The sequence below is a fragment of the Aotus nancymaae genome, unplaced genomic scaffold, assembly GCF_030222135.1.
Source record: "Aotus nancymaae isolate 86718 unplaced genomic scaffold, 86718_ANA_hifiasm-v0.15.2.pri h1tg000029l, whole genome shotgun sequence".
Classification (NCBI taxonomy): Eukaryota; Metazoa; Chordata; class Mammalia; order Primates; family Aotidae; genus Aotus; species Aotus nancymaae.
In genome coordinates this window covers 11857036-11883066 of record NW_026988442.1, presented here as the reverse complement: position 1 = coordinate 11883066, position 26031 = coordinate 11857036, and the positions used below count along the sequence as shown (strand labels likewise).

The following is a 26031-nucleotide window of genomic DNA, read 5'->3' as shown; positions in this document are numbered from 1 at the left end:
TTTACTGCTGCATCCCAAGTCCCTAAAACTGCTTGGCACATAGTAAGTGCTCAAGAAATATGAACCGAGGGAGGAAGGGGGTCAGAGGCAACCCGGGAACTGAGCTCTCTGAGCCTGCAGAGGGCGCTCCAGCCCCGCCCCCTAAAGCTAGACCCCGCCTCTCACGGCCTCTGACGCACGTGCGTTAGAGCCTGCGCGCCACCGTTCTTTTAAATGCGCAGGCGCTCCGGAAGCTCCGTGAGAGCGGCGCATGCGCAGCGGTCGCCGAAGCGGCTCCCCAGTGGAGTGAGAGAAGGGTCGCGCGACAGTCGTAGGTGGAGTTGGTGGGCGCTATGCTGTCACCCGAGGCTGAGCGAGTACTGCGGTACTTGGTAGAGGTGGAGGAGCTCGCCGAAGAGGTGCTGGCGGACAAGCGGCAGGTGAGAGGCCCGTCCGCGGCGCTGGGGCCAGGCGGCTGGCGCCGTCGGAAAGCGCGCGGGATTGCGGGGAGTTGACCCGGACAGGCGGTTAACTGTCCCGTGGCAACAGATGTGGGCCGATAAATATTCGGCCGCTACTAAGTGAGCGCCTGCGTAGTGCTGGGTATTCCTCTTCTTTCATCCTTTCTCTGCCTCTTACCGTGCTCTCCGGATCCCGACCCATCACTCTGGGCCGTTTCCCTGAGCACCTGTTTCAAAATGCACTTCCCGGCCCCCTGAGGCCCTTAGGGGAGAGGAGGAACCGAAAAGAGGCCCGGGGGAGCCTTGTGACCGACCAGGGATGGAGACGTCGGTTAAGGTGGTGCCCTGTTTATGGGGTGCCTTGTGGGGAGTTTGGCTCAGGCTCTAAAGTGCCAAGTTTTTGAAGGGAGTTCCTGGGGGAAGGAGGGTGACGTCATTGGATTTACGTTTTAAATGGATCCCTCTGGTTGCCGTGTGAAATACACAATAAAGGCGGACAAGGGTGGAGGCAGGGAGGTGGGTGAAGGGCCATTGCTATGGTCCAGACCAGAGATGGATTTGGACTACGTAGTGGTGGTGGAGAGAAGTGAATGGGTCGGAAATGAATTTTGGAGACAGACTCAGTAGGCCGTAATAGTGGCTGTGTAAAGGGGTGAGGGAGCCGGGGGAGTCGTGACTTCCTCTCATCTCCAGTTAGAAAGCTCAGGTGTTTACTGAGAAGGGGAAAACTTGGGCAAGAGTCTGTCAAATTAAATGCTGGATCCGGGTGTGCTGGATGGAGACTAACGAAAGCAGTTAACGATTATCAGCTACTTAGTATGTGCCAGGTACTGTATTAAGTCACTTAATTGCTAGCTCAATAACCTGTGAGGTAGGTACTGTTCGTAGCTCCATTTTGCCGAAGAGTAAATAGGAAGGTGACATTACACAGCTTGAAGCAGACAGCAGGATTCGAACCTGGGTATTCCAGCTCCAGAACCAGCACTCTCGTGCAGCATACTGTACTACTGCCTCAGTTCTTTAGTAACTATTGTGGTGTTACCACTGTGTCAGTGCCCCCACTTCTGCTGTTCCAATCTAGTATTGTTGGGTTTCTCATATTACTAGGTCAGAACCAGCTGGAGAAGTTTGTCCAAAAACAGACATCAGACCTGCTTAATCAGTGTGTAGGGGATGGGTTTCCACTCCCCTGGAGATTCTCATATGCCCTAAAGTTTGAGTCAATAGTACAGAATTTCCCATTTAGTCAGCACATGTTTTGCTAGCATCTTCTCTGGGGAGAGGGCAACTGCACAAATCATTGTCTTTAAGGACCAGGAAGCCGAGTGAGAGAAGAAATACATTCACACATCAATCGATTTTAGGCAGGACATTGGAAATAACTCAGTAATAATGCATTGTTTCTGCAGCCCTTGTCTGTCAAGAGGTGACAGCTAGGGGCAAGAGATAACAGAGTTCCCTCCTGTCCCTGTGGTTTTCAGATTGTGGACCTGGACACTAAAAGGAATCAGAATCGAGAGGGCCTGAGGGCCCTGCAGAAGGATCTCAGCCTCTCTGGTAAGTTGAAATTTTCTCAATGCAGCCCTGGAGGCCTGTTCTGTTTTCCTTTAAGGGCTTTACCTTGTCTGTGATAGAGATCAGGTAGGAGGCCATAGCTGTGTAACAATCTTGTGGGAAATTGAAACAGTCTGTGGAGATGGGGGAGCAAATTTTGCAGTTCTGGCACAGACTGTGGTTCAGGATTTCGGCTGCTCAGTGACAGGTCGTTGGCTCCTGGCTCATCGACAATGGCAGACACTGAGACAGTGCTGAGGGTGTAAAAAAGTGATGGTTCCTGCCCTTGTGCTTTACAGATGAGGAAAACAACGTAAAATGTATTATTGAAAATTGTAAGAAAGCCAAAGACAGAATTGGACTTGGTGTGGGTATTGAGAATATATATCCAGAAGAATCGGACCCTTTAGATGAGGCCAAGTGGCTATAGCAGAGGAAGCAAATGGGGAGGGTAAGTATGGCTGGAGAGAGAGGCAGAGACCAGGCCATAATGAAAGGCCTTAGGGGCTGAGGGAGGAAGTTTACATTTTGTTGAAAGTGCACTGGAATATGCAGAATCTTCAAGTTGCTTCTCATCTCACTCGAGTAAAATCCAGAGGTTCTACAAGACTGAGTAATCCAGCCCCCATGAGTCCATGAGTATGCCAATATCATCTCTACTCTCCCCCTCATTTATGACTTCACCCATACGGGTCTCTTTGGTGTTTTTTATTTTTTTATTTTTTTGTTTTGGAGACAGAGTCTTGCTCTGTCACCCAGGCTGGAGTGTAGTGGCATGACCCTGGCTCACTGCAACCTCTGTTTCCAGGTTCAAGTGAGTCTCATGCCTCAGCCTCCTGAGTAGCTGGGATTACAGGTGTGCGCCACCACACCCAGCTAATTTTTGTATTTTTAATAGATACAGGGTTTTGCCATGTTGGCCAGTCCAGTCTTGAACACCTGTCCTCAAGTGATTGCCTGCCTTGGCCTCCCAAAGTGCTGGATTACAGGCATGAGCCACTGTGCCCCCCTTGCTGTTCCGAACACCCTAAGCACACTACTGATCTTTGCTGTTCCTGTTTCCTTTGTTTGGCTCACTCTTTCCCCAGATGTCTGCAGGGCTCACATTCTCACTTTCCTTGGGTCTCTATGTAGATATCACATAATCTTTTTTTTTTAATTGCATTTTAGGTTTTGGGGTACATGTGAAGAACATGCAAAATTGTTGCATAGGTACACACATGGCAGCGTGATTTGCTGCCTTCTTCCCCTTCACCTATATCTGGCATTTCTCCGCATGCTATCTCTTCCCAACTCCCCACCCACTGCTGTCCCTCCCCTATTTCCCCCCAATAGACCCCAGTGTGTGATGCTCCCCTCCGTGTGTTCATCTGTTCTCATTGTTCAACACCCGCCTATGAGTGAGAACATGCGGTGTTTGATTTTCTATTCTTGTGTCAGTTTGCTGAGAATGATGGTTTCCAGGTTCATCCATGTCCCTACAAAGGACATGAACTCATCGTTTCTGATGACTGCATAATATTCCATGGTGTATATGTGCCACATTTTCCCTGTCCAGTCTGTCGTCGATGGGCATTTGAATTGGTTCCAGGTCTTTGCTATTGTAAACAGTGCTGCAATGAACATTCGTGTGCATGTGTCCTTATAGTAGAACGATTTATAATCCTTTGGATATATACCCAGTAATGGGATTGCTGGGTCAAATGGAATTTCTATTTCTAGGTCCTTGAGGAATCGCCACACTGTCTTCCACAATGGTTGAACTAATTTACACTCCCACCAACAGTGAAAAAGTGTTCCTATTTCTCCACATCCTCTCCAGCATCTGTTGTCTCCAGATTTTTTAATGATCGCCATTCTAACTGGCGTGAGATGGTATCTCAATGTAGTTTCGATTTGCATGTCTCTAATGACCAGTGATGATGAGCATTTTTTCATATGTTTGTTGGCCTCATGTATGTCTTCTTTTGTAAAGCATCTGTTCATATCCTTCGCCCACTTTTGAATGGGCTTGTTTGTTTTTTTTCTTGTAAATCTGTTTTAGTTCTTTGTAAATTCTGGATATCAGCCCTTTGTCAGATGGGTAGACTGCAAAAATTTTTTCCCATTCTGTTGGTTGCCGATTCACTCTAATGACTGTTTCTTTTGCTGTGCAGAAGCTGTGGAGTTTGATTAGGTCCCATTTGTCTATTTTGGCTTTTGTTGCCGATGCTTTTGGTGTTTTGGTCATAAGTCCTTGCCTATGCCTATGTCATGAATGGTTTTGCCTAGATTTTCTTCTAGGGTTTTTATGGTGTTAGGTCTTATGTTTAAGTCTTTAATCCTTCTGGAGTTAATTTTAATGTAAGGTTTTAGGAAGGGGTCCAGTTTCTGATTTCTGCACATGGCTAGCCAGTTTTCCCAACACCATTTATTAAACAGGGAATCCTTTCCCCATTGCTTGTTTTTGCCAGGTTTGTCAAAGATCGGATGGTTGTAGATATGTTGTGTTGCCTCTGAGGCCTCTGTTCTGTTCCATTGGTCTACATCTCTGTTTTGGTACCAGTACCATGCTGGTTTGATTACTGTAGCCTTGTAGTATAGTTTGAAGTCTGGTAGTGTGATGCCTCCTGCTTTGTTCTTTTTGCTTAGAATTGACTTGGCTATGCGGGCTCTCGTTTGGTTCTGTATGAAGTTTAAGGTGTTTTTTTCCAGTTCTGTGAAGAAGGTCATTGGAGCTTGATGGGGATAGCATTGAATCTGTAAATTACTTGGGGCAGTATGGCCATTTTCATGATATTGATTCTTCCTAACCATGAACATGGAATGTTTCTCCATCTGTTTGTGTCCTCTCTTATTTCATTGAGCAGTGGCTTGTAGTTCTCCTTGAAGAGGTCCTTTACATTCCTTGTTAGTTGTATTCCCAGGTATTTTATTCTCTTCGTAGCAATTGTGAATGGCAGTTTCTTCTTGATTTGGCTCTCTTTAAGTCTGTTATTGGTGTATAGGAATGCTTGTGATTTTTGCACATTGATTTTGTATCCTGACACTTTGGAGATTTGGGGCTGAGACGATGGGGTCTTCTAGATATACAATCATGTCATCTGCAAATAGAGACACTTTGACTTCCTCCTTTCCTATTTGAATACCCTTTATTTCTTTTTCTTGCCTGATTGCTCTGGCTAGAACTTCCAGTACTATATTGAATAGGAGTGGTGAGAGAGGGCATCCTTGTCTAGTGCCAGATTTCAAAGGGAATGCTTCCAGTTTTTGCCCATTCCGTATGATATTGGCTGTTGGTTTGTCATAAATAGCTTTTATTATTTTGAGATACATTCCATCAATACCTAGTTTATTGAGGGTTTTTAGCATAAAGGGCTGTTGAATTTTGTCAAAGGCCTTCTCTGCATCAATTGAGATAATCATGTGGTTTTTGTCTTTGGTTCTGTTTATGTGGTGAATTACGTTTATAGACTTGCGTATATTGAACCAGCCTTGCATCCCCGGGATGAAGCCTACTTGATCATGGTGGATAAGCTTTTTGATGTGCTGTTGCAATCAGCTTGCCAGTATTTTATTGAAGATTTTTGCATCTGTGTTCATCATGGATATTGGCCTGAAGTTTTCTTTTCTTGCTCAGTCTCTGCCGGGTTTTGGTATCAGGATGATGTTGGTTTCAGAAAATGATTTGGGAAGGATTCCCTCTTTTTGAATTATTTGGAATAGTTTCAGAAGGAATGGAATTCCTTCTGAATTCGGCTGTGAACCCATCTGGACCTGGGCTTTTTTTGGGTGGTAGGCTCTTAATTGCTGCCTCAACTTCAGACCTTGTTATTGGTCTATTCAGGGTTTCGACTTCTTCCTGGTTTAGGCTTGGGAGGATGCAGGTGTCCAGGAATGTATCCATTTCTTCCAGGTTTACTAGTTTATGTGCATAGAGTTGTTTGTAATAATTTCTGATGATGATTTGAATTTCTGTGGAATCTATGGTGATATCCATATCCCCTTTATCATTTTTTATTGCATCTATTTGATTATTCTCTCTTTTCTTTTTTATTAATCTGGCTAGTGGTCTATTTTGTTGATCTTTTCGAAAAACCAGCTCCTGGATTTATTGATTTTTTTGAAAGGTTTTTTGTGTCTCTATCTCCTTCCGTTCTGCTCTGATCTTAGTTATTTCTTGTCTTCTGCTAGGTTTTGAGTTTTTTTAATCTTGCTCCTCTAGCTCTTTCAATTTTGACCATAGGGTGTCAATTTTCGATCTCTTCTTGCTTCTCATGTGGGCATTTATTGCTATAAATTTTCCTCTAGACACTGCTTTAAATGTGTCCCAGAGATTCTGGTATGTTGTGTCTTCATTCTCGTTGGTTTCGAAGAACATCTTTATTTCTGCCTTCATTTCATTGTTTATCCAGTCAACATTCAAGAGCCAGTTGTTCAGTTTCCATGAAGCTGTGCAGTTCTGCATTAGTTTCTGAATTCTGAGTTCTAACTTGATTGCACTGTGGTCTGAGAGACTGTTTGTTATGATTTCCGTTCTTTTGCACTTGCTGGGGAGTGATTTACTTCCAATTATGTGGTCAATTTTAAGAGTAGGTACGATGTGGTGCTGAGAAGAATGTATATTCTGTGGATTTGGGGTGGAGAGTTCTGTAAATGTCTATTAGGTTTGCTTGGTCCAGGTCTGAGTTCAAGTCCTGGATATCCTTGTTAATTTTCTGTCTTGTTGATGTGTCTAATATTGACAATGGGGTGTTAAAGTCTCCCACTATTATTGTGTAGGAGTCTAAGTCTCTTTGTAAGTCATTAAGAACTTGCCTTATGTATCTGGGTGCTCCTGTATTGGGTGCGTATATATTTAGGATCGTTAGCTCTTCTTGTTGCATTGATCCTTTTACCATTATGTAATGTCCTTCTTTGTCTCTTTTGATCTTTGTTGGTTTAAAGTCTATTTTATCAGAAACGAGAATTGCAACTCCTGCTTTTTTTTGCTCTCCATTTGCTTGGTAAATCTTCCTCCATCCCTTTATTTTGAGCCTTTGTGTATCCTTGCATGTGAGATGGGTTTCGGCTTTTTATCCAATTTGCCAGTCTATGTCTTTTGATTAGGGCATTTAGCCCATTTACATTTAGGGTTAATATTATTATGTGTGAATTTGATCCTGCCATTTTGATGCTAGCTGGCTGTTTTGCCTGTTAGTTGATGCAGTTTCTTCATTGTGTTGATGCTCTTTACCATTTGGTATGTTTTTGGAGTGGCTGGTACTAGTTGTTCCTTTCTATGTTTAGTGCCTCTTTCAGGAGCTCTTGTAAAGCAGGCCTGGTGGTGATGAAATCTCTGAGTACTTGCTTGTTCGCAAAGGATTTTATTTTTCCTTCACTAATGAAGCTTAGTTTGTCTGGATATGAAATTGTGGGTTGAAAGTTCTTTTCTTTAAGGATGTTGAATATCGGCCCCCACTCTCTTCTGGCTTGTAGGGTTTCTGCTGAGAGATCTGCCGTGAGTCTGATGGGCTTCCCTTTGTGGGTAACCTGACCTTTCTCTCTGGCTGCCCTTAGCATTTTCTCCTTCATTTCAACCCTGGTCAATCTGATGATTATGTGCCTTGGGGTTGCTCAAGCATGAGCTTGAGGAATATCTTTGTGGGGTTCTCTGTATTTCCTGGACTTGAATATTGGCCTGCCTTGCTAGGTTGGGGAAGTTTTCCTGGATGATATCCTCAAGAGTATTTTCCAGCTTGGATTCATTCTCTCCGTCACATTCAGGTACACCTATCAAGCGTAGATGAGGTCTTTTCACATAGTCCCTTATTTCTTGGATACTTTGTTCATTCCTTTTACCCTTTTTTTCTCTAATCTTGCCTTCTCGTTTTATTTCATTGACTTGATCTTCGACCTCTGATATCCTTTCTTCTGCTTGGTCAATTCGACTGTTGAAACTTGTGCATGTTTTGCGAAGTTCTCATGTTGTGTTTTTCAGATCCATCAATTCACTTATATTCCTCTCTAAGTTGTCTGTTCTTGTTAGCATTTCATCAGATCTTTTTTTAAGGTTCTTAGTTTCTTTGCATTGGGTTAGAACATGTTCTTTTAGCTTACAGAAGTTTCTTATTACCCACCTTCTAAAGCCTGATTCTGTCAATTCATCACCTCATCCTCCATCCGCCTTGTTCCCTTGCTGATGAGGAGTTGTGATCCCTTGTAGGAGGAGAGGTGTTCTGGTTTCAGGTGCTTTCATCCTTTTTGCGCTGGTTTCTTCCCATCTTTGTGGATTTATCCGCCTGTCATCTTTGAAGTTGTTGACTTTCAGATTGGGTCTCTGAGTGGACGTCCAGTTTATTGATGATGAAGTTATTTCCTTCTGTTTCTTAGTTTTCCTTCTGACAGTCTGGCCCCTCTGCTGTAGGACTGCTGAGGTTCACTCCAGGCCCTGGTTGCCTGGGGATCACCTGCAGCGGTTGCAGAACAGTAAGGGTTGCTGCCATTTTCTTCTTCTGCTATCTTTGTCCCAGAAGGATACCCGCCAAATGTCAGTCTGAGCTCTCCTTTATGAGGTGACTCTTTGGATATACGGGGGTCAGGGTGTTGCTTGAGGACACAGTCTGTCCTTTATAGGAGCTCAGGTGCTGAGCTGTGATCTCTGTTGTTCATTTAGAGCTGTTGGGCAGGTACGGTTAAGTCTGCTGCAGCAGAACTCATAAACCCCTATTTTTTTTTCTCCAGGTGCTCTGTCCCGGGTAGTTAGGGCTTCATTTATGAGTTTCCGTTGTGCTGCTGCCTTTTTATCAGGGCTGCCCTACCCAGCGAGGAGGCAGACAGGGACTGTCTGCCTGCAGAGGCTTTGCTGAGCTGCTGTGGGCTCCACCCAGCTGCCGTGTGAACTTCCCTGCAGTCCTGTTTATACGGGTGTAGTTAGAACTGCCTCGGCAAAGCCAGCCCGCCTCTGTAATGGCGGACTCTCTCTGTAGTGGCTGGTTGCCTCAGCAATGGCGGACTACCTCCATAGTGGTGGAGTGCCTCAATAATGGCAGACACCCCTCCCCCACAGAGCTGGACCTTCCCAGGTTCAGCTGTGCTTGCTGTGAAACTCAACCCAGAGCTTTTCCAATTGCTGTTTTTTTGTTGGGGTTGTAAGGTTTGTTCTTGCCGAGTTTAAAACGAAGAAACTGAGGCTGGCACAAGAAGATTCAATGCGAAGGAATTTATTCAGGCTCCCGGGTGAGGTTCTGCAGTCCGACAGAACTGGATCTAGCCTGGGGCTAGAGGGGGCCAGAGAAGTCACATGGACTCCTCTCAGGCATGGGGTTTTATAGGGAGTGAAGGAGCTCTATTGGTTGTGGGAGAGCAGGGTGTGGGCAAAGCAGGACTACTATTGGGTAGGGTTACAAGCCTTTGTTTGCATACAGGACTTGGCTGCTATTGGTTAGAATTACAAGACTTTGTTTGCATATAGGGCTTGGCTGCTATTGGCTAGAATTAGAAGACTTCGTTTGCATACTGGGCTCTTTAAGGGAAGCCCAGGCGGTGGGAGAAGGGGAAAGGGAACATGTCCGATCATGTCTGAGCATGCCCGAGCATGTCCGAGCATGTCTGAGCTTTTGGGAAAAAAAGAAGGTGGGGGTGTGCGTCTGAGCTCCCGGTGAGGCAACCGGCCTTACATTCCGACCTTTTGATGATAGATAAAGGGTGCCGCTCTTTCTGACTAGTTCCTGCTGGATGGGGGCGGAGTAAGGGGGACAGGTCCGTTGGCTGGTGCCTCGACTGAGACTCAGACGGTGGGAAGAGGCAGCATTTGGTTAACAGCTACTCGTCCAATTTCTCACATACGAGCTTGTAGGAACCTGAGAAGAAAAGGGGCCATTAGTAATAGCAAACAGATTACGATGATAGGAGTGATGATAGGGGTTAACCAGGTAGGCATGGGATGCCACCAGCTTAGGGACAAGACTTCTGTATTTTGCTTTTTACAGAGGTCTTCCTGGAGGTGATGGAGACTGTTGATGTTTTCCTCCACTAGGCCTGATTCATTGATGTAATAGCAGCATTCTTCCTGGAGAAACATACAGGTACCTCCTTTTTCCGCTGTTAACAGGTCAAGGGCCCGTCGGTTTTGGAGAGTTACCTGGGCTAGTGACGTGATTTGTTGCTGGCGGGAGGCCAGAGAGGCGGCTGACGCTTCAGTGGCCACACGGAGCTTGTTCTCCAGTTGAGCAGCTGAAGTGACACTGTAGCCCATTGCTCCGCTTCCTATTCCAGCAGCTACTAAAGAAGACGCTAAAGAGAGGCCGACTACTACTGGGAGGAAGACAGCTCGTTTGTTTTGGCGAACAGGGGGTGGTGTAAGGAGGGATAGGAATTCAGCTTGCCCATATACCTTCAACTGTGGAACTAGAGTAACAGGTACGCAAGGGGAGGGAAGGGAGGCATTTATAACCTTGGTTAGGGTTTTATTACACCAAAAGTATCCTCCTGGAGGTGCATAAAGGGTGGATCTTACTTTTACAGTTGTGTTGCAGCTGGAGCTGTCAGTCGTTCGGTAGCAGAAGAAAAGATCTTGGGAGTGTGCCTTAAACAGCGAGATCCCTGTTAGGGTGGTGTCAGGTCCCATAGGTGATTGTGACAGGTTGAACCCAGTCCGGAGGGGGACCACAGCTAAGAGGGATTCGTTAAGGGCGGCATATAAAAAGCAATTAGTAAAGTTTATGACTTCAGTTAAACTTAACATATTAACACCTTGCTGTACTAGTGCTAACCAAGAGAAAGGTTGGGGGTTATTGCTTGAGGGACCAAGTTGGTTAGTTAAAATGGCCTCATTCTGTAGGATGGTGTTGCCTAATGAGCTGAGTCGGTCTATTTCTACTGGCACGATACGGGTATAGGACCGATATATTAGCCATGTACCACTGGGGTGGCTATTTGTAAACCTGGTGTATATTTTACCTGCAGTTCCCTTTTCCCATCGAGCGTGCCAGGGGTCACGAATAGTAAGAGATACCTTACCTTGGTTGTCAATTGAGAGCATTTCACTTTTCGGGGTTTTGTGCATGACACAGGATGTGTACGGGCATCCACCAAAGATAGCGCTCCACTTATGACAGAAATTTTTGGTTTGGTCATACAGGAAGCAGAGGCCAAAGTTATTCTGGGAGTTCTTAATAGTATTGGCCTTGGATTTTGGGAACTCGAATTTGATGGCAGATTTGCAGTCTGCAGGCTGGCAAGCTACTTGAGCAATGTATTGGGTTTTAGTAGTGGGACCTTGTTTCCAGGATTCCTGCAAGTAGAATCGCCAAGCATAGTAGGGACTGGCCTTAAGGGGAAATACTAGAAGGGTTGTTAGGAGGAGGATTAGGAGTTGACGGGCAGGGGCTGCGGGTGAGACGGAGGCGAGTGGGGCCCAGGGATTCGGATTTCCACTGATCATTTTGAGGTGCCACTTTAAGGCAGGACACATGATACCACAGGGTGTGACTCAGGAGCTTGGCAGCCATGGGGGTGGTCAGGATAACAATATTGGGTCCTGACCACCTGGGCTGCAGAGATCCTGGCTGGAGCTCCCGGAGGAGAACACTGTCACCTGGCTGAAGGGGTGCTGCCAGGTGCGAGTCTCCAAGCCCTGGAACAACGAGGAGAGCGTGATCTGCGTGCTCCGTTAGTAAGTGGCAAAGGAGAGATAGATAGGGAAGGTAGGAGGCTAGGGGAGGTGGTTGCACTGGGAAATTATGGGAGACCAGGAAGGGCCGGCCGTACAGCAACTCAAAGGGGCTAAGGCCCGTTGGTTCCCGTGGGGTGGCTCGGATCCAGGCTAGAGCAAGAGGTAGGAGCGTGGGCCAAGAGAGTTCTACCTCGATGGTCAGTTTGGCCAAATGGTCTTTGAGAATGCCGTGGGCCCGTTCAACTTTACCCGATGACTGAGGGTGGTAGGGGATGTGTAGTTTCCAGGAGATGTTGAGAGACTTGGCGACCAGCTGGACTACCTGAGCTATGAATGCTGGACCATTGTCCGACTGGATGGTGGCAGGTAGGCCGAAGTGAGGGATGATTTCTTGAGTAAGAATAGAGGCTACCATGTCTGCTGTTTCCCGAGAAGTGGGGAAGGCTTCAATCCAACCTGAAAAGGTATCTACAAAAGTTAGGAGGTAGTGAAGCTTTTTGTGAGTGGGCATGTGAGTAAAATCAATTTGCCAATCCTGAGCCGGCAGCTTGCCACACATTTGGTGGGTGGGAAACTGTGGTTTTAAGCTTCCTTGAGACAAGACCTTAGAGCAAGTAATGCACGTTTTGTGTACCTGCTCAACTGTCTGTTGTAAACCTGGTGAATAAAAGAGGGGTTGCACAAAGCGGTGCAACACCTTGGGCCCTATATGTAAGGATTGGTGGATTTCAGCAATAATTTTAGGAGCCTGCTCCCGTGGAAGGGCGATCTTATTGTTTAGGAAGATCCAGTCCTGATTAGACTCGGTTTCACCTCTTAATATGAGGTCCTGTTTCTCCGATGGCGAGTAATCCAGTGACGTGGCCGTGGTAAGGAACAGGACTGGAGCAGGAGCTGGCCTGGTACTGGTTAAGGCTTTTGCTGCTGCATCTGCCCTTGCATTGCCCCGAGAAATGGCATCCTGCTGGGCCCGGTGCCCCCGGCAGTGGATGACAGCAGCTTCTTTAGGCAGTAACAGAGCCTGCAGGAGGTTTGAGATTTGGGTAGCATTGACTGTGGGGGTCCCCTTTATGGTAAGGAATCCTCGCTCTTTCCAAAGGGCAGAGTGACAGTGGGTAATAAGAAAAGCATACTTGGAGTCCGTAAAGATATTTACTCACTTCCCCTTTGCTAGCGTGAGAGCTCGGATTAAGGCAGTGAGCTCTGCTTTTTGTGATGTGGTCCCATTGGGGAGGCAGCGCGTCTCGGCGGTGGCTGAATCTGTGACTACAGAATGGGCCGCTTTTCGCTGTCCCTCGGCCGTCATTACTGAACTCCCATCTACATACAAGGTAAGGTCTGGGCTGGAGAGTGGAAGGTTAGACAGGCCCTCCCGTGGCTTAGCAAATGCATCTATTAGTTCAGAACAGGAATGAGTGGGGAGGGGGAATGGGATGGAAGGAGAAGTAGAGTAGCCAGGTTGAGTGGAGAAGTGAGATGAAGGCTGACTGAAGGATTCTCAATAAAGAGTAAATGAAACTCTTGTAACTGAGAAGGTCCTAGGTGTGCGAGAGATTTGTGAGAGAGAAGGTCAGTGAGCCAATGGGGAGAAAACACCGAGATGGGCTGGCCCAAGGTAAGTTTTAGGGATTCCTTAGTGAGTTCTGTTGCCGCTCCCAAGGCCCGCAGGCAAGGCTGCCATCCCCTGACCGTGGGGTCAAGTTGCTTTGATAAGTAGGCTACTGGATGGTACACGGGGCCTAGGGGCTGGGTTAAGACCCCAACCGCAATTCCCTGTTTTTCGTCAGTGAGCAAATGGAAGGGGCAATTGATATCTGGTAATTGGAGCGGGGGTGCCGTGGACAAAGCAGTTTGTAGGGTTTTAAAAGCCTGTTTTACTACCCCAGGGTGGGAGAGAGGTCCCGTGGGTGTGTCTTTAGCTGCTACATACAGAGGTTTAGCTAGAGAGGCAAAATTAGGTATCCAATGGCAGAAGAATCCTACAAACCCTAGAAAGGAGAGAATTTGGTCTGCCGTCTCTGGAGGGCGTAATGAAAGGAGTGCCTTTTTGCGGTCTGTTGTCAGGCTTTTAGTTGTAGGGGTGAGGCGAATGCCCAAGTAAATTATTGAGGTGACTGACAACTGCACCTTGGAAGGAGATACTCGGTATCCTTTAGATCCCAGAAAGTTGAGGAGAGTAGCAGTATGTTATTGGGACAGGGAGAGGGAGGGGCTACAGAGTAAGAGGTCGTCCACATATTGAAGGAGGAGACTGGATTGGAGAGGGCAGGAGCTAAAATCAGCTGCTAAGGCCTGCCCAAAAATACGAGGGCTGTCTCTGAATCCTTGGAGCAAGACCGTCCAGGTAAGCTGTTGTGCCAAATTGGTGTCTGGATCAGTCCAGGTGAAGGCAGAGAAAGTAAGACTCAGGGTGTAGAGGGATGGTAAAGAAGGCATCCTTGAGGTCAAGAACTGTAAAATGGGAAGTATTGAAGGGAATGTTGGATAGCAGGGTGTACAGGTTGGGGACTACAGGGTGGAGGGGTACTTCCACCTCATTGATAAGGCGTAGGTCCTGAACCAAGCGATAGTCACCGGACGGCAATATAGGAGTGTTACAAGGGGAACTGGTGGGAATAAGGAATCCGTGGGCTAGGAGTCGAGTGATGATAGGCTTCAGGCCTTGATGGTGGGTCTTTGAAATAGGAAACTGAGGACGTGAGGGAAAGCGAGTAGGATTTTTGAGAAGTATTTTAACTGGTGTGTGGTGTCTAGCCACTATAGGCTTGGAAGTATCCCATACCAAGGGATCGACTACATCAGGAGGGATGGGGGTTGAGACAAAGGGTTAGGACAGGGCGTAGTCTCAGGAGAGACAGTAGGAGGTATGCATGTGAGGGGTTTAAATTTGAGTATGGGAGGCTAGTGAGTTGGAGAGTGGCCCCCACAGTCTGGAGAATATCTCGTCCTAACAAGGGAACTGGGCATGAGGGTATAATTAGAAAGGAGTGAGAAAAGGGGTGTCCCTCGAGGACACGGGCTAGGGGATGGGTTTGATTAGGACAGGAAGGCCTTCCATCAACTCTCATGACCGAGACCTGGGAAGGTATACTAGGCCCTGAGTAGGAAGGCAATACAGAGTAGGTAGCCCCCGTGTCCACTAAGAAGGAAATGGACTTACCCGCTACCTGCAGCGTTACCCTGGGCTCGGCAAGGGTGATGGGGGTCCTCAAGTCCGGGCTGCGTCAGTCGTCCAGAAGGCCAAGAAATTCAAGTGAAGGGATTGCTTCCTGTGGACCGGCCTGCTCCTCACATAGAGGTGCGGGGAGTGGGCCTATGGTCTGAGACAGTCAATCAACCTTCCAGTGTCCAGTCTGTTTGCAATTTGGGCAAGGTCCAGGAGGTGGACGAGGACAGGGACACTCCCGGTCCCAATGTCCCTCTCGACCACATCTGAAACAGGCCCCAGACCGGGCCCTCGAAGCATTTAGAAAGGGTTTCGATGGACCTCCCCCACTGGATGTTTGGGGGGCTGCTGGCCTCAGGGCTGCTACGAGAGCTCGGGTTTGGAGGCCTACCTTCTGCCGTAAGTGGGCCTGTCAGATGGCCTCAGCCTTATCCTCTCGGCCGTTAAAAACTTTAAATGCCATGTTTACCAGGTCCTGTATGGGGGTTTGGGGGCCCTTGTCAGCTTTTTTAAGTTTCCTCCTTATATCAGCTGCCGACTGGGAGATGAAGTGGGTGGCTAGGACTGTAGCCCCTGCTAAGGAGACTGGATCCAGCCATGTATGGAAGATCATAGCATTAGTCAATCGGTCAAGGAAGGCGGCTGGGTTTTCATTGGGTCCCTGAGTTATTTCCCTTAACCTGTTGTAATTGACTACCTTTTGGGCTGCGCTTCACATGCCCGCTAGGAGGCACTGTAACATCTGGTCTCAGCGGCGGCGGCCATCTCTACCGTCCTGATAGTCCCAATTAGGGTCGGCCTCGGGGACCGCTGCTGCACCTACTGGCATCTGGTTGTTAGTCAGATGTACCTGATCAGCGTGTGCCTGGGCTGCTGTAAAGATCCGGTCACGCTCGTCTGGGGTGAGGGTGGAGGATAGGATTACATACATGTCATGCCAGGTTAAGTCATATGCCGGAGTAAGGTAGCGGAATTCTTTGGTGTAAGCAGTAGGATTGGTGGAGAAAGACCCTAGGCGTTTCTCAATGGCTGATAGATCGGAGAGGGAGAAGGGAACGTGCACTCGGACAATGCCCTCTCTCCAGCCACCTCACGGAGGGGGCAAAGGAGGGGGGCTTCATCATTAGGAGCACAGCATGAGCGGGTGTGTGCGCTAACAGGAGAGGCCAGGTTGGGATTAGGAGATGGAGGGTTAGGAGGTGGAGGAGCTGAGGGAGGTTGAGGTCTGTCATAAGGCGGAGGATTATTGGGTCAGGTCAGCGGAAAGGAGAGCTCCTCAGGCGTGTTGGGGTCAGAAGAGGAGGAGGGTGGAAGGGCTAAGGACGAGGAGGAGGGTGGAAGGGCTAAGGACGATGAGGAGGTTTCCTTGGCTAGGAATACCTGGGCAGTGGTGCAAGAGGAACAGAGGGTGGGGCAGGAACGAAGACACCAGAAAGACTGCCCGTAAGGGATTTCTGACCATTTACTGTTCTTTTCACAGAAGTTACTTAGGTGTGTCAGGACATTAAAGTCGAATGTGCCCTCCGGAGGCCACTTGGACTGGTTGTCTAGAGAATACTGTGGCCAGACTACGATGGAAAGGAAAAGCAGCTTTTTCTTTTTTATGGAAAGATCCAGTTTGGCTAGGTTTTGGACTAAACATCCTAATGGTGACTTGGGGTCTATGCGGGACTTCTGGTTCCCCATAGTTAGCTTTTGCGAGGAAGGGATGGGAGCAGGTATTACACTCACCACAGGCAGAAGTATTCTTTCCTGAAGGAGGTGGTTGAGGGAATTTTCAGGCAGCAATAAGCATTAGGGGGAAGAGAATAAAGAGAGACAGAGCTGAAGCTATTTGACAATCAGAAGGCACAAATAAGGACAGTGTTACATAGAAGACCGACGGACAAAGGGTGGGTGCCCCCCAAATGGGAGACCAGTCTGATACCTTCCTGGCCACGTCCCCGAAGGGATGTTTCAGGGGCGTCTTGGCTAAGTTGTACCCATATAACCCCCAGGCCTGGTCACCTCAGAACTTTTCAGTCCAGAGGTGAATCACCGTTATGCCTTATGACGTCTCCGTGGAACCACGGGTGGAGGCCCACACAAGCCCCATAGCTGTTAGGCCATGGGACTACACATAAACTCACTCACTCACTCGCATCGGAATTAGGAAGAGAGAGAGGGATAGAGTCGAAAGTTGAAAGAAGCCACCATCTTAAGGACGAGGAACGGCCACCATCTTAAGGGCGGAGAACGGCCACCATTTTGAGAGGAAGAGGGAAGGAGAGAGAGAGAGAAACGGAGAAAGAAACCGAAAATACAGTTTTTTACTTAACGGGAGCCTTTTATGCCAATGGGCTAGTTTAAAATAAAGGTTTTGGTATAAGCTGGGGGGTATGGCTCTGCCGTGAGGCAGGGCTGCTTGAACAGGGCTTCCGAGTACCCACACCTCAGTCGTTGGTGAGGGTTCAGGAAAGTGGGGACATCTCCCTCAAATTCCTGACCCTAAGAAAACCCCTCACGGGGAGAGAACAAGAGTGTAGGGATGTCTCCTCTTACACTCAGGTCCTAAGCCAGGGTCCCAGACCCACAGCAGAAAGCCGGAGTCCTGGACCCATGGCAACCGGAGTCCCGGAGTCCCGGACTCCCGGCAGGAATCCCTGACTCTGCAGCGGTTTCCGACAGGGACTTCCCGAAAACAGCAGGTGGGGTGGTGGGCAACAGAAGTCTTACCTTGTGGTGGAATGGCAGCTCCCCGGTCTGGCTTTGTGTGGAGGGTCTTACAACTCCCCCCGGGTTTCGGCACCACTTGTAAGGTTTGTTCTCACCGAGTTTAAAACGAAGAAACTGAGGCCGGCACAAGAAGATCCAATGCGAAGGAATTTATTCAGGCTCCCGCGTGAGGTTCTGCGGTCCAACAGGAGGGGCCAGAGAAGTCGCATGGACTCCTCTCAGGCATGGGGTTTTATAGGGAGTGAAGGAGCTCTATTGGTTGTGGGAGAGCAGGGTGTGGGCAAAGCAGGACTACTATTGGGTAGGGTTACAAGCCTTTGTTTGCATACGGGACTTGGCTGCTATTGGTTAGAATTACAAGACTTCGTTTGCATATAGGGCTTGGCTGCTATTGGCTAGAATTAGAAGACTTCGTTTGCATACTGGGCTCTTTAAGGGAAGCCCAGGTGGTGCGAGAAGGGGAAAGGGGACATGCCCGATCATGTCCGAGCATGCCCGAGTATGTCCAAGCTTTTGGAAAAAAAAGAAGGGGTGGGGTGTGCATCTGAGCTCCCAGCAAGGCAACTGGCCTTACAGGAGTGGGACCAGCTGAGCCTGATCACCTAGCTTCCTGCCTCAGAGCCGTTTTTTTTAGTTGAACGGTCAACTCTCTCCCAGGTGTTCCAGTCGCCTGTTGAAAAGGCACTGGGATCTGTGTGATTTCCCATGCGGTGACCCACTGCGCCAGCTGAAACAGCAGTGCTGAAATTTGTGGCGTTTTTTTGCCTGGGAATCTCCTGGCCTGGCTCCCTGTTTCAGTCCCCTTTTTAATCAGATGAATGGGCAACTCTGCCTTCCCGGAGCTCCAATCGCCAGCTAAAATGGTGCCTGGACCTGTGTATTTTGTACGGAGAGCCACGGCCCTGGGGCGCCGGCAAAGCAGCCGTGCCAGCCAAACCAGTCCAGTCGCATTGGTGACCCGTGGGGCTCCTCCACCTGGGAATCTCCTGGTCTGTGGGCAATAAAAATCCGTCTGGAAATGCGGTGTCCACTCACCCTCTGCGCTTTCACTGGGAGCTGCAATCCTGAGCTGCTCCTAATCGGCCATCTTGGATCCTCCTGATATCACATAATCTTAGAAAGGCCTTCTTGTACTACCTGGTATGAGTAACAAGTTCCTCTCCTACTCTGGCATTCCCTAGCAATCTTAGCCTGCTTTAGTTTTCTCTATAGCTCTTAATCAAGGTCTGACAAACCATATCTGTTTATTCTCTCTCCTCCACTATAACAAGCTCCAAGAGGGTAGAAACTTTGTCTTGCTCTGCTGTGTTCTCTGCATCTATAACAATGCCTGGCCAATAATAGGTACTCGAAAACAAATTGTTGAAGGAATTACCATTTGCTCTTTCAGAAGATGTGATGGTTTGCTTCGGGAGCATGTTTATCAAGATGCCTCATTCTGAAACAAAGGAAATGATTGAAAAAGGTAAGGCCTCCTGGGGATGGGTCAGGGGTGTGCTGCCTCTCACACCAGCTTTGGTCTTAACCCAGAACAGGGAGTCAGGCTTCAGGTAGCTTGAGGAGAGGCAGCTCTGTTACAGGGTTCAGACTGCTGTGGGTTTTAATTCCACCTCTGCCACTGTGAGTTATTTCCTCATCTCTAAGAGGGGGATGCATCTGTGTAGCATAGTTGTGAAGTTGAGAAACAATATGTGTGCCTAGCATAGTGCATGCTTATTAGTGAGGAATCAGTTGGGCTGCAAATAACAAAACCCAACAAATAGAGGCTCAAGGAAATATGCTTCTTTTACTCTTGTGAAAGAAATTGTCCAGAGGTGTGTAGTCCAGTCCTGGCATAGCTGCCCAGCAGTGGCACCTTAGCATATTCTCCTGGTTGTTGTTTCATTGTTGCAAGCCTCATGTCCTCATGCCAGGCTGGAGGAAAGACAGAAGGCTTTGGCCACATATAGCTTTGCCTTCTACTTTGGAAGTAAGGCCATCTCCTCAGGGACTTCCGCCAACATTCATTGGCTAGAAGTAAGTCACATGGTCACCCATAGCTGCAAGGGAGCCTGGGAGAGTGAGCTTTTCTTTTTCATGTGCCCTGCAATAGAGACTGGGTTGAAAATGGAACCTCCAGGGTCTGCCATAGCCTGGGCACTTAGTGTACTCAATTTCCACAACCATAATCTGGAAGCTCTTGGAAGAGCATCTTAAAAGCAAGAGTCAGGCTACAAATGGATTCTTGGCTAAAAAAAGAACAGGCTACACATATTTTTTCTTCTATAACCTTGAAAATGGCCAAAAAGACAAGCAAGGTTGCCTCAGTCCCTCAAGGTAGGGTATCTTCATACCTCATGAAATAAAACTTTTTTTCCCCCTTGAGACAGAGTCTTGCTCTGTTGCCCAGGCTGGAGTGCCATGGTGCTTTGTTGGCTCACTGTTGAACCTCCACCTCCCAGGCTCAAGCAATTCTCTTGCCTCATCCTCCTGATTAGCTAGAATTACAGGCACATGCCACCATGCCTGGCTAATTTTTGTTTTTTTTAGTAAAGGTGGAATTTTACTATGTTGGCCAGGCTGGTCTCTAATCAGGTGATCCGCCCACTTTGGCCTCCCATAGTGCTGGGATTACATGCCTGCTCCCAGCCAATGACATAAAACTGCTAACAGGAAGCTGGAGAAGTTTCCAGCTGTTGTGTTGAAAAAATAGACTAATATTATAGTTATAAAATTAAACTGCCCTTGGTGGTGAGCTGGAGAGTAGCTTTGAGAGGGGTCCCTTGCCTGGGTTCAGGATCTTGTTGGCTCTTTTGGTCCCCAAATGTGATCTTTTCACTGTACCTAGAGGGGTTCTGGGACATCATCAGGTTTCTTGGGGATCAACATAGGCTAAACAAGCTCGTGGACACTGGGGTTACTCATTGACAATGAGAAACAGAACCAGGTTATAAGGCTTGGCCATTCAGCATTTCTCCCCCCAGAAAGAGTGAGTCTGTAGGGAAGACAGACTAGCCAGAGTGTCACTGGTGAGCAGATGGAATTGGCTGGGTGACTTCAGTCGATTGGTCAGTCAAGCTTTGATAGCCGCCTCTGTCATCACACTGACTCTTCTCAGGGCACTAGGGGACGCTTTTCTCTTCACAGTGGCTAATTAAGCTTGAGCATTAGGCTTGCATGTCGATTGTTTAGGTCACATGTTTACACAATCATGTTTTTCTAAAACTCCCTCACTTTGATGGACTTGGGTTTGTAAAATTCCTTAGGCATCCATTTTCCAGCCATCTAGGGTGGGCTGGATCTAGAGATGCTTTATTTTATTTATGCATTTGAATTGTACATAACATCATTGTGGGAGGGTGGCCAAAATCTTCATGTTGCCTTCTCCATCTACTGACCACCCCAAGGTACTTTGCATAATGCAAAACAGGGCAGTGTGAGAGTCAGGACTGCTGTGTCCTGGGCTCTCTTGAGTGTTCCTGAGCAGGTCATGACCCTTCTTGCCTTTACCCTTCCTCAGTTGGTCTCTGATACCCCTTTTCCTTCCTGAAAGCTACACGCTTTGCTGGAGAGAGGCTGGCAGCTCTACTCCTGGGTCCAGTCTGTCTGGTACAATATTATCCTCTGCTTGCCTCCCTCTTTTTTTCAGATCAAGATCATCTGGATAAAGAAATAGAAAAACTCCGGAAACAACTTAAAGTGAAGGTCAACCGCCTTTTTGAAGCCCAAGGTATTGGCTTAGCAGGGACTGGAGACTAGGAGGGGAGAGAATCATCAGCATGGACTTTGAAGGGCAGGGATGGGAAGCCCGACCCTCAGAGGTGGGCATTGGCCGAGGCAGCCTGTGAGTGGCCCTGGAGGTGTGCGCAGTGTGGTTATAGCTGCCAGGGGACAGAATCGATGGAGGATTTAAAGAGAGTCCTGCTCCTGTCACAGCTTCCTTTCCAGGTCCCAGGAACTGCTTGGGGTGATCTCACGTTCTATGTCAGGGCATGGCATGGGGATCAGATAGCTCTGACAGGAAATTCAGAAGGCCCAGTGAGGTGATTGAGGTCAGAGTTGAAATTCCTGATAAACCCAGGCACTCTAGATTTGTCACAGGTCTCGGAAAAACCTGGATCTCTTTGGGCAGCAGGGTCACGACTTTGCAGGCTCTTGGTGACACAGGAGCGGTGGTGAGGCCTCATCCGGTACATTGCAGAATTGGAGGCCTATCCCTGCCAGACCTCCAGGCCAAGTTTGGCAGCGTTAGTGCAGTGTCAGCCCCTTTCCTGGGCCTGGCTCCAGAGCCAGCAGGAGGCCCAACATGCTGATGGATCATCTTCTCTCCTAGGCAAACCAGAACTGAAGGGTTTTAACTTGAACCCCCTCAACCAAGATGAGCTTAAAGCTCTCAAGGTCATCTTGAAAGGATGAGACTCAAGAACCAAGATGGGGGACCAGTGACCAGCAACCCCCACAGGGTCATGGAGGACCCAAGACCCTCCAACCTTGACACCTGTAAGGACAGGATCTGCCCTGTAAGGGGACAGGCATCAGGAATCTGGCCATGAAAACCTCTTTGTAGTGCTTGGCTGCTCTGTGACGGCAGGAGGGAACCCTCAGCCTGTCTGGCTGCTGGACCTGGACACCAGGGCACAGTGCACACAAGACCTATTGATGGGCCCTGGCAGCCACCAGTGGGTGTGTGGAGCTGTGGCTGTGGGGGTGTGCGAATGACTGCAGCAGGCACTTCTCAACAATGGCCTGCTGTTCGCAAGGACCCTGAGCAGGCAAGGAGAGAGGGAGGGGGCAGAATGGAGCTTCATTCCAGCATTCCTCTCAGAAGGGAGGGAGGTTTTCAGGCAGGTGCCATGAGATGGGAATAAAGCAGGAGGCTCATGGGTGGATGCTGAATGAAGAACAGACTCTTGGTGCTTTGTGGCTCACCACAGCCACCTGTGTGTCTCCTCCACAGATGGCTGCCAGCTCCATTTCTGCCCTTTTTCCCTGCTTGATTCCAAGAGTAGGTGCTGCCTAGCAGCCCTTTGTGGCCACTGTTTTGTCAGGGGGGCCCTGCAGAGTTCTGCACCAGGCCTGCGTGAGTGGGTGCTCCTCCCACCTTGTGACACATGTCAAGAGTGCCCCTCCACCCCCTCTGAAAGTGGGGCCTGGCCAGTGCTGCTTAGTAGTATCTGCCTTCAGTGGTATGAATTGCCGTGAAGTCAAAACTCTTGTGTTCATTAAGGGCTCAATAAAGGTTAGCTGAATGAATAAATAGCAGCAACGAGTCTTTATTTGCCTCATCTAGTCCTTCAGTAAGGGCACGCTGCTCCATTTAGAATACCACCTATCAATGTGGTTCTTACCTTCAAATAAACCTGTGGTTTGACAGGCACGTGACAACAAATGACAGCATGGCAGGGGCACACCTTTCCTGGTCCCCTCGCTCCTTTGCTCGGGCTCATAGTTACGTAGAAACACAGGCTGTCATGGCCAGTTCTTAACGTTTTTGCAAAAGAAGCGAGACATTCAGGTTGTGAAGTTGATTAGAAATTACTGTGTGTTTTCCCTGTAATCTCTTTAAGAAGTAGGCGGGTGGAATTGGAAACCAACTATGTCCATCCACAGGGGACTAAAGGACTCAGTAGCTCCAGGTAGGGGAGTACCATACAACTACAATCAAGAATAAGGAACCGTGTCTCATAAGCTAATAATATGTGTGCAAACGCAATGTGATTCCCTCAGAACAGCACCTGCAGGGTTGGGACACAGAGGTGGGAGGGGAGATGTCACCGTAAACCCTTTTGTAAATTTTGCATTTTAAACCATATGAATATAATGTTTATTTAAAAATGTAAACAAAGTAGGGAGTTGCAGAATTCACCTTGCTAGATGTTCTCCAGTGTGACTGCCTGCTTCACAATTTCGCCATTGGAAAATTGCCCCTTCCTGCCTGGCAGGGTGGGTGCTGGGCCAGAGACAGCCAATTGCATTCCTTCTCCTGGAAGTAGGGAACCTGGAGCCCATGCATGGGCCTGTCTGGGTTTGCCTCAGTCACAAGGATGGACGGGAGAAATCCTCATGCTCTGAAGGCAGAAGGTCCAGACTAGCCTGGCTTCTGGCCTTCCTAAAGTCGGCTGGTTCACTTCTTGGATTTGCCAGTATTTTCTTTCCAAAAATCTTCCCTTTTGGCTTACCCTAGGCAGTTGCATTCTACCATTTGCAGCCAGAGACACTACTCTGAAGCAGGGTGAGTGATGGAGTGAGTGAATCCCCCTGGAGCAGTTCATCGGTCCCAACTCGTTGCAACCCCTCTTAAGCCAAGAGGAGGCTTAGGAATGTAGGATGTAAAAATGCAGAGGTTTTTACTCACACTCAACTCCCCAGGCTGTATTGCCCATGAGGCCCAAGGTTTTCTGGTTTCTGGCTCAGCTCCCAATCTCAAACAAGGTGTAGAGAAGCACTTAAGTCACCCCTCTGTCTTAGATAAATGCACCTTTGCAGAGACTCTCACTAAGCTCTGCCTTCCTGGTCTGTCTTGTCCGAGAAATGGGGATGTTCTGGCCCACTGTTTCTCAGATGATGGTCAGGGAGCCCCATGGGTTCCCCCGACATGCAAGGTCAGGGTATTGCAAGGAGAGGATGTGTTTAGGGCTCAGTACTTCCCCAGATCCCCAATAAATACATCATCTACTGCTCGCTTTGCCAGCACAGCTTAAAGTCAAGTTCCTTAACCTCCAAACTCTAGCTCCTAAAGGACCTTTTCAACATTGACTTGAGAGACATCCAAGTGTCAAAGCCAGAAGGACTTGGCTCCAGCCAACAGTATCCCCTGAGCCAGGCCTGGGGCCCAGTGACTCCAAGTAGGGCTTGTGCTTATTTATTAGATATGATCTCTCAGGGGTAGCAGAACTTGCTGTATTTGTTCTCTTTGGGCCCAGGTGCCAAGTCAGTCTGTCAAGGTTAAAACCCCTCCAGTCCCGGGGATTGGCTGTCTCCTGGTGCAAAGATGCCTGGGGATGGGCTGGAGGTATCCAAGGGACCTAATTCAAGTAGGAAGCTGCAGCTGCTAAGCCAGCAAAGCTGGTGCCAGGCTGGAGGTGGGGAGGCGAGTGCTGTGAGGTGCTGGGATCTAGGAGTTGGGGAGAGGCCTGGGGTGGTACCTGCCAAGGCTGATTTCCTTCTAGCAGCTGGGGATCAACTGGAAGCTTTCTTCTGGACTTGAAGGGAGCAGAAGAGCTGCCTCAGCTGTTTTTTCCGATCGTTGACGCAGCCTGGAAAGGAAATGGGGTGTTGGCTGGAATGACCTGTGCTTGGGAGAAGTGGAGTGCCCTCACTCCCTGCTGGCAAGAGGGGACAGCAGGAGTAGGGCAATCACACACAGCCTGTGGTTTATACTCTGGCTCCATTCCTGAACTGCCATGGTCCTCACGCAGATCATTTACCCTTTTCAGCATCAGTCTTCTCATCCGTAAACTAGGATACTACCCACCTTACGGAGTGAACATGAGGACTGGGGGCTTACCAAGCCGGGGACTGCTACAGATGCTGAATGTGGATGGATTTGTTTAGCCCTCATGGGATTGATGTGTAGAAGAGAAAACGGGCTCAGACAGGTTAAATCATTTGAACCCAGGCTACCTGGTACCAGAGCCACACTCTTAACCACTACCCCACACTGCTGCTCCTCCTGGCTTTGCTCAGTGAAAATGCATTTAAAGCTAGCACAGTGCCTGGTACCTCATAGCTGCCCAGTACTGTCAGCTTTCTTCTCTTACCCAACCCACATGCCAGGCACAGCTGGCTAAGAGATGAGTTTTCCCCACATGTGGCCCACAGCCTCATGGAAGTATGTCCCAGGCAGTCCATGCTGAAGCTGCCGTGAGCTGCTGAGATGTTCTCCCAGGACGTTCATGGTGCTACATGTTGGCTGTTGGCTGTTGGCTCTCAGAGCTGATCCTTGAGGTGACTCTGTGGTCATTTAATCTCATGCCAGGCACATTGATGGCACTCAAAAATGCTGCTTGAATGACTGAATCTCTTTGGCCACTAGTACTGACCTGGGGCTGTCTGCCATGTTTCACATCCCCCCAAAACTTGTCCCTGCTTCCCAGGCACACACTCAGCCATTCACTGAGCTGAGACCTTACTGTGCACATCCTCAGGATTTTCCAGAGTTCCATGCAGCCCTAACTTAAACTGTATTACGCTCATTCATAACTCCCAATTCTCGTCCAGTACAGACTTCTTGGAGTTCTAGACTCATCTCTGAGTTATCTGCTGACCCTTTCGCCTGGATGTCCCTGAACCCTTCCCTAACTCAATTCATCAGTAGTCTTCCTAACCAGCTACCCTTGTGTTTATCACCATGAACCCAAACACTTGAAACAGAAATAGTTCTAGAGACTTCTAAAAGCACTGGCTGTCCTAGCCTGGTCAACATAGCAAGACTTTGTCTCTATGGGAAAAACACCCACACACAAATAAAATTAGCCAGGTGTGGTGTGTGCCTGTAGGCCTAGCTACTTGGGAGGCTGAGGCAGGAAGATTGCTTGAGCCTG

General features: G+C 48.4%; 2 protein-coding genes across 10 annotated transcripts in view; one reads left to right on the top strand and one right to left on the bottom strand.

Moving 5' to 3' along the window:
- The first annotated feature begins 251 nt into the window (after window positions 1–251).
- Window positions 252–25372, top strand: PDRG1 (p53 and DNA damage regulated 1). 2 transcript variants are annotated; one of them, XM_064382308.1, is made up of 6 exons: window positions 252–419; window positions 1922–1997; window positions 10230–10373; window positions 18900–18974; window positions 21138–21218; window positions 21822–25372. In XM_064382308.1, the coding sequence occupies exons 1-6, from the start codon at window positions 333–335 to the stop codon at window positions 21902–21904; spliced, it is 546 nt and encodes a 181-aa protein (XP_064238378.1). In that variant the 5' UTR covers window positions 252–332; the 3' UTR covers window positions 21905–25372. The 2 variants fall into 2 exon arrangements, with proteins under 2 accessions (XP_064238378.1, XP_012310644.1); XM_012455221.2 differs by lacking the exon at window positions 10230–10373 and having other exon boundaries at window positions 21822–25369.
- The window catches only part of TTLL9 (tubulin tyrosine ligase like 9), a 75471-nt gene continuing 66997 nt past the window's right edge, over window positions 17558–26031 (bottom strand). For 5 of the 8 annotated variants that reach the window (XM_064382306.1, XM_012455222.2, XM_064382304.1 and 2 more), the window contains 2 exons: window positions 24634–24744; window positions 18508–18947 (listed from right to left, as the gene is read on the bottom strand). In XM_064382306.1, coding sequence (XP_064238376.1) covers window positions 24668–24744 — 77 coding nt within the window. In that variant the 3' untranslated portion in view covers window positions 18508–18947; window positions 24634–24667. The other 3 variants (XR_010344520.1, XR_010344521.1, XR_010344519.1) reach the window with 3 other exon arrangements.

Coding starts and splice junctions, on each gene's coding strand:
- PDRG1 (XM_064382308.1), top strand. CDS start 333: ATGCTGTCACCCGAGGCTGAGCGAGTACTGCGGTACTTGGTAGAGGTG. Junction 10,374..18,899: donor CTGTGGAACTAGAGTAACAG/GTACGCAAGGGG, acceptor TTGCTCTTTCAG/AAGATGTGATGGTTTGCTTC. Junction 18,975..21,137: donor AAAGGAAATGATTGAAAAAG/GTAAGGCCTCCT, acceptor TCTTTTTTTCAG/ATCAAGATCATCTGGATAAA.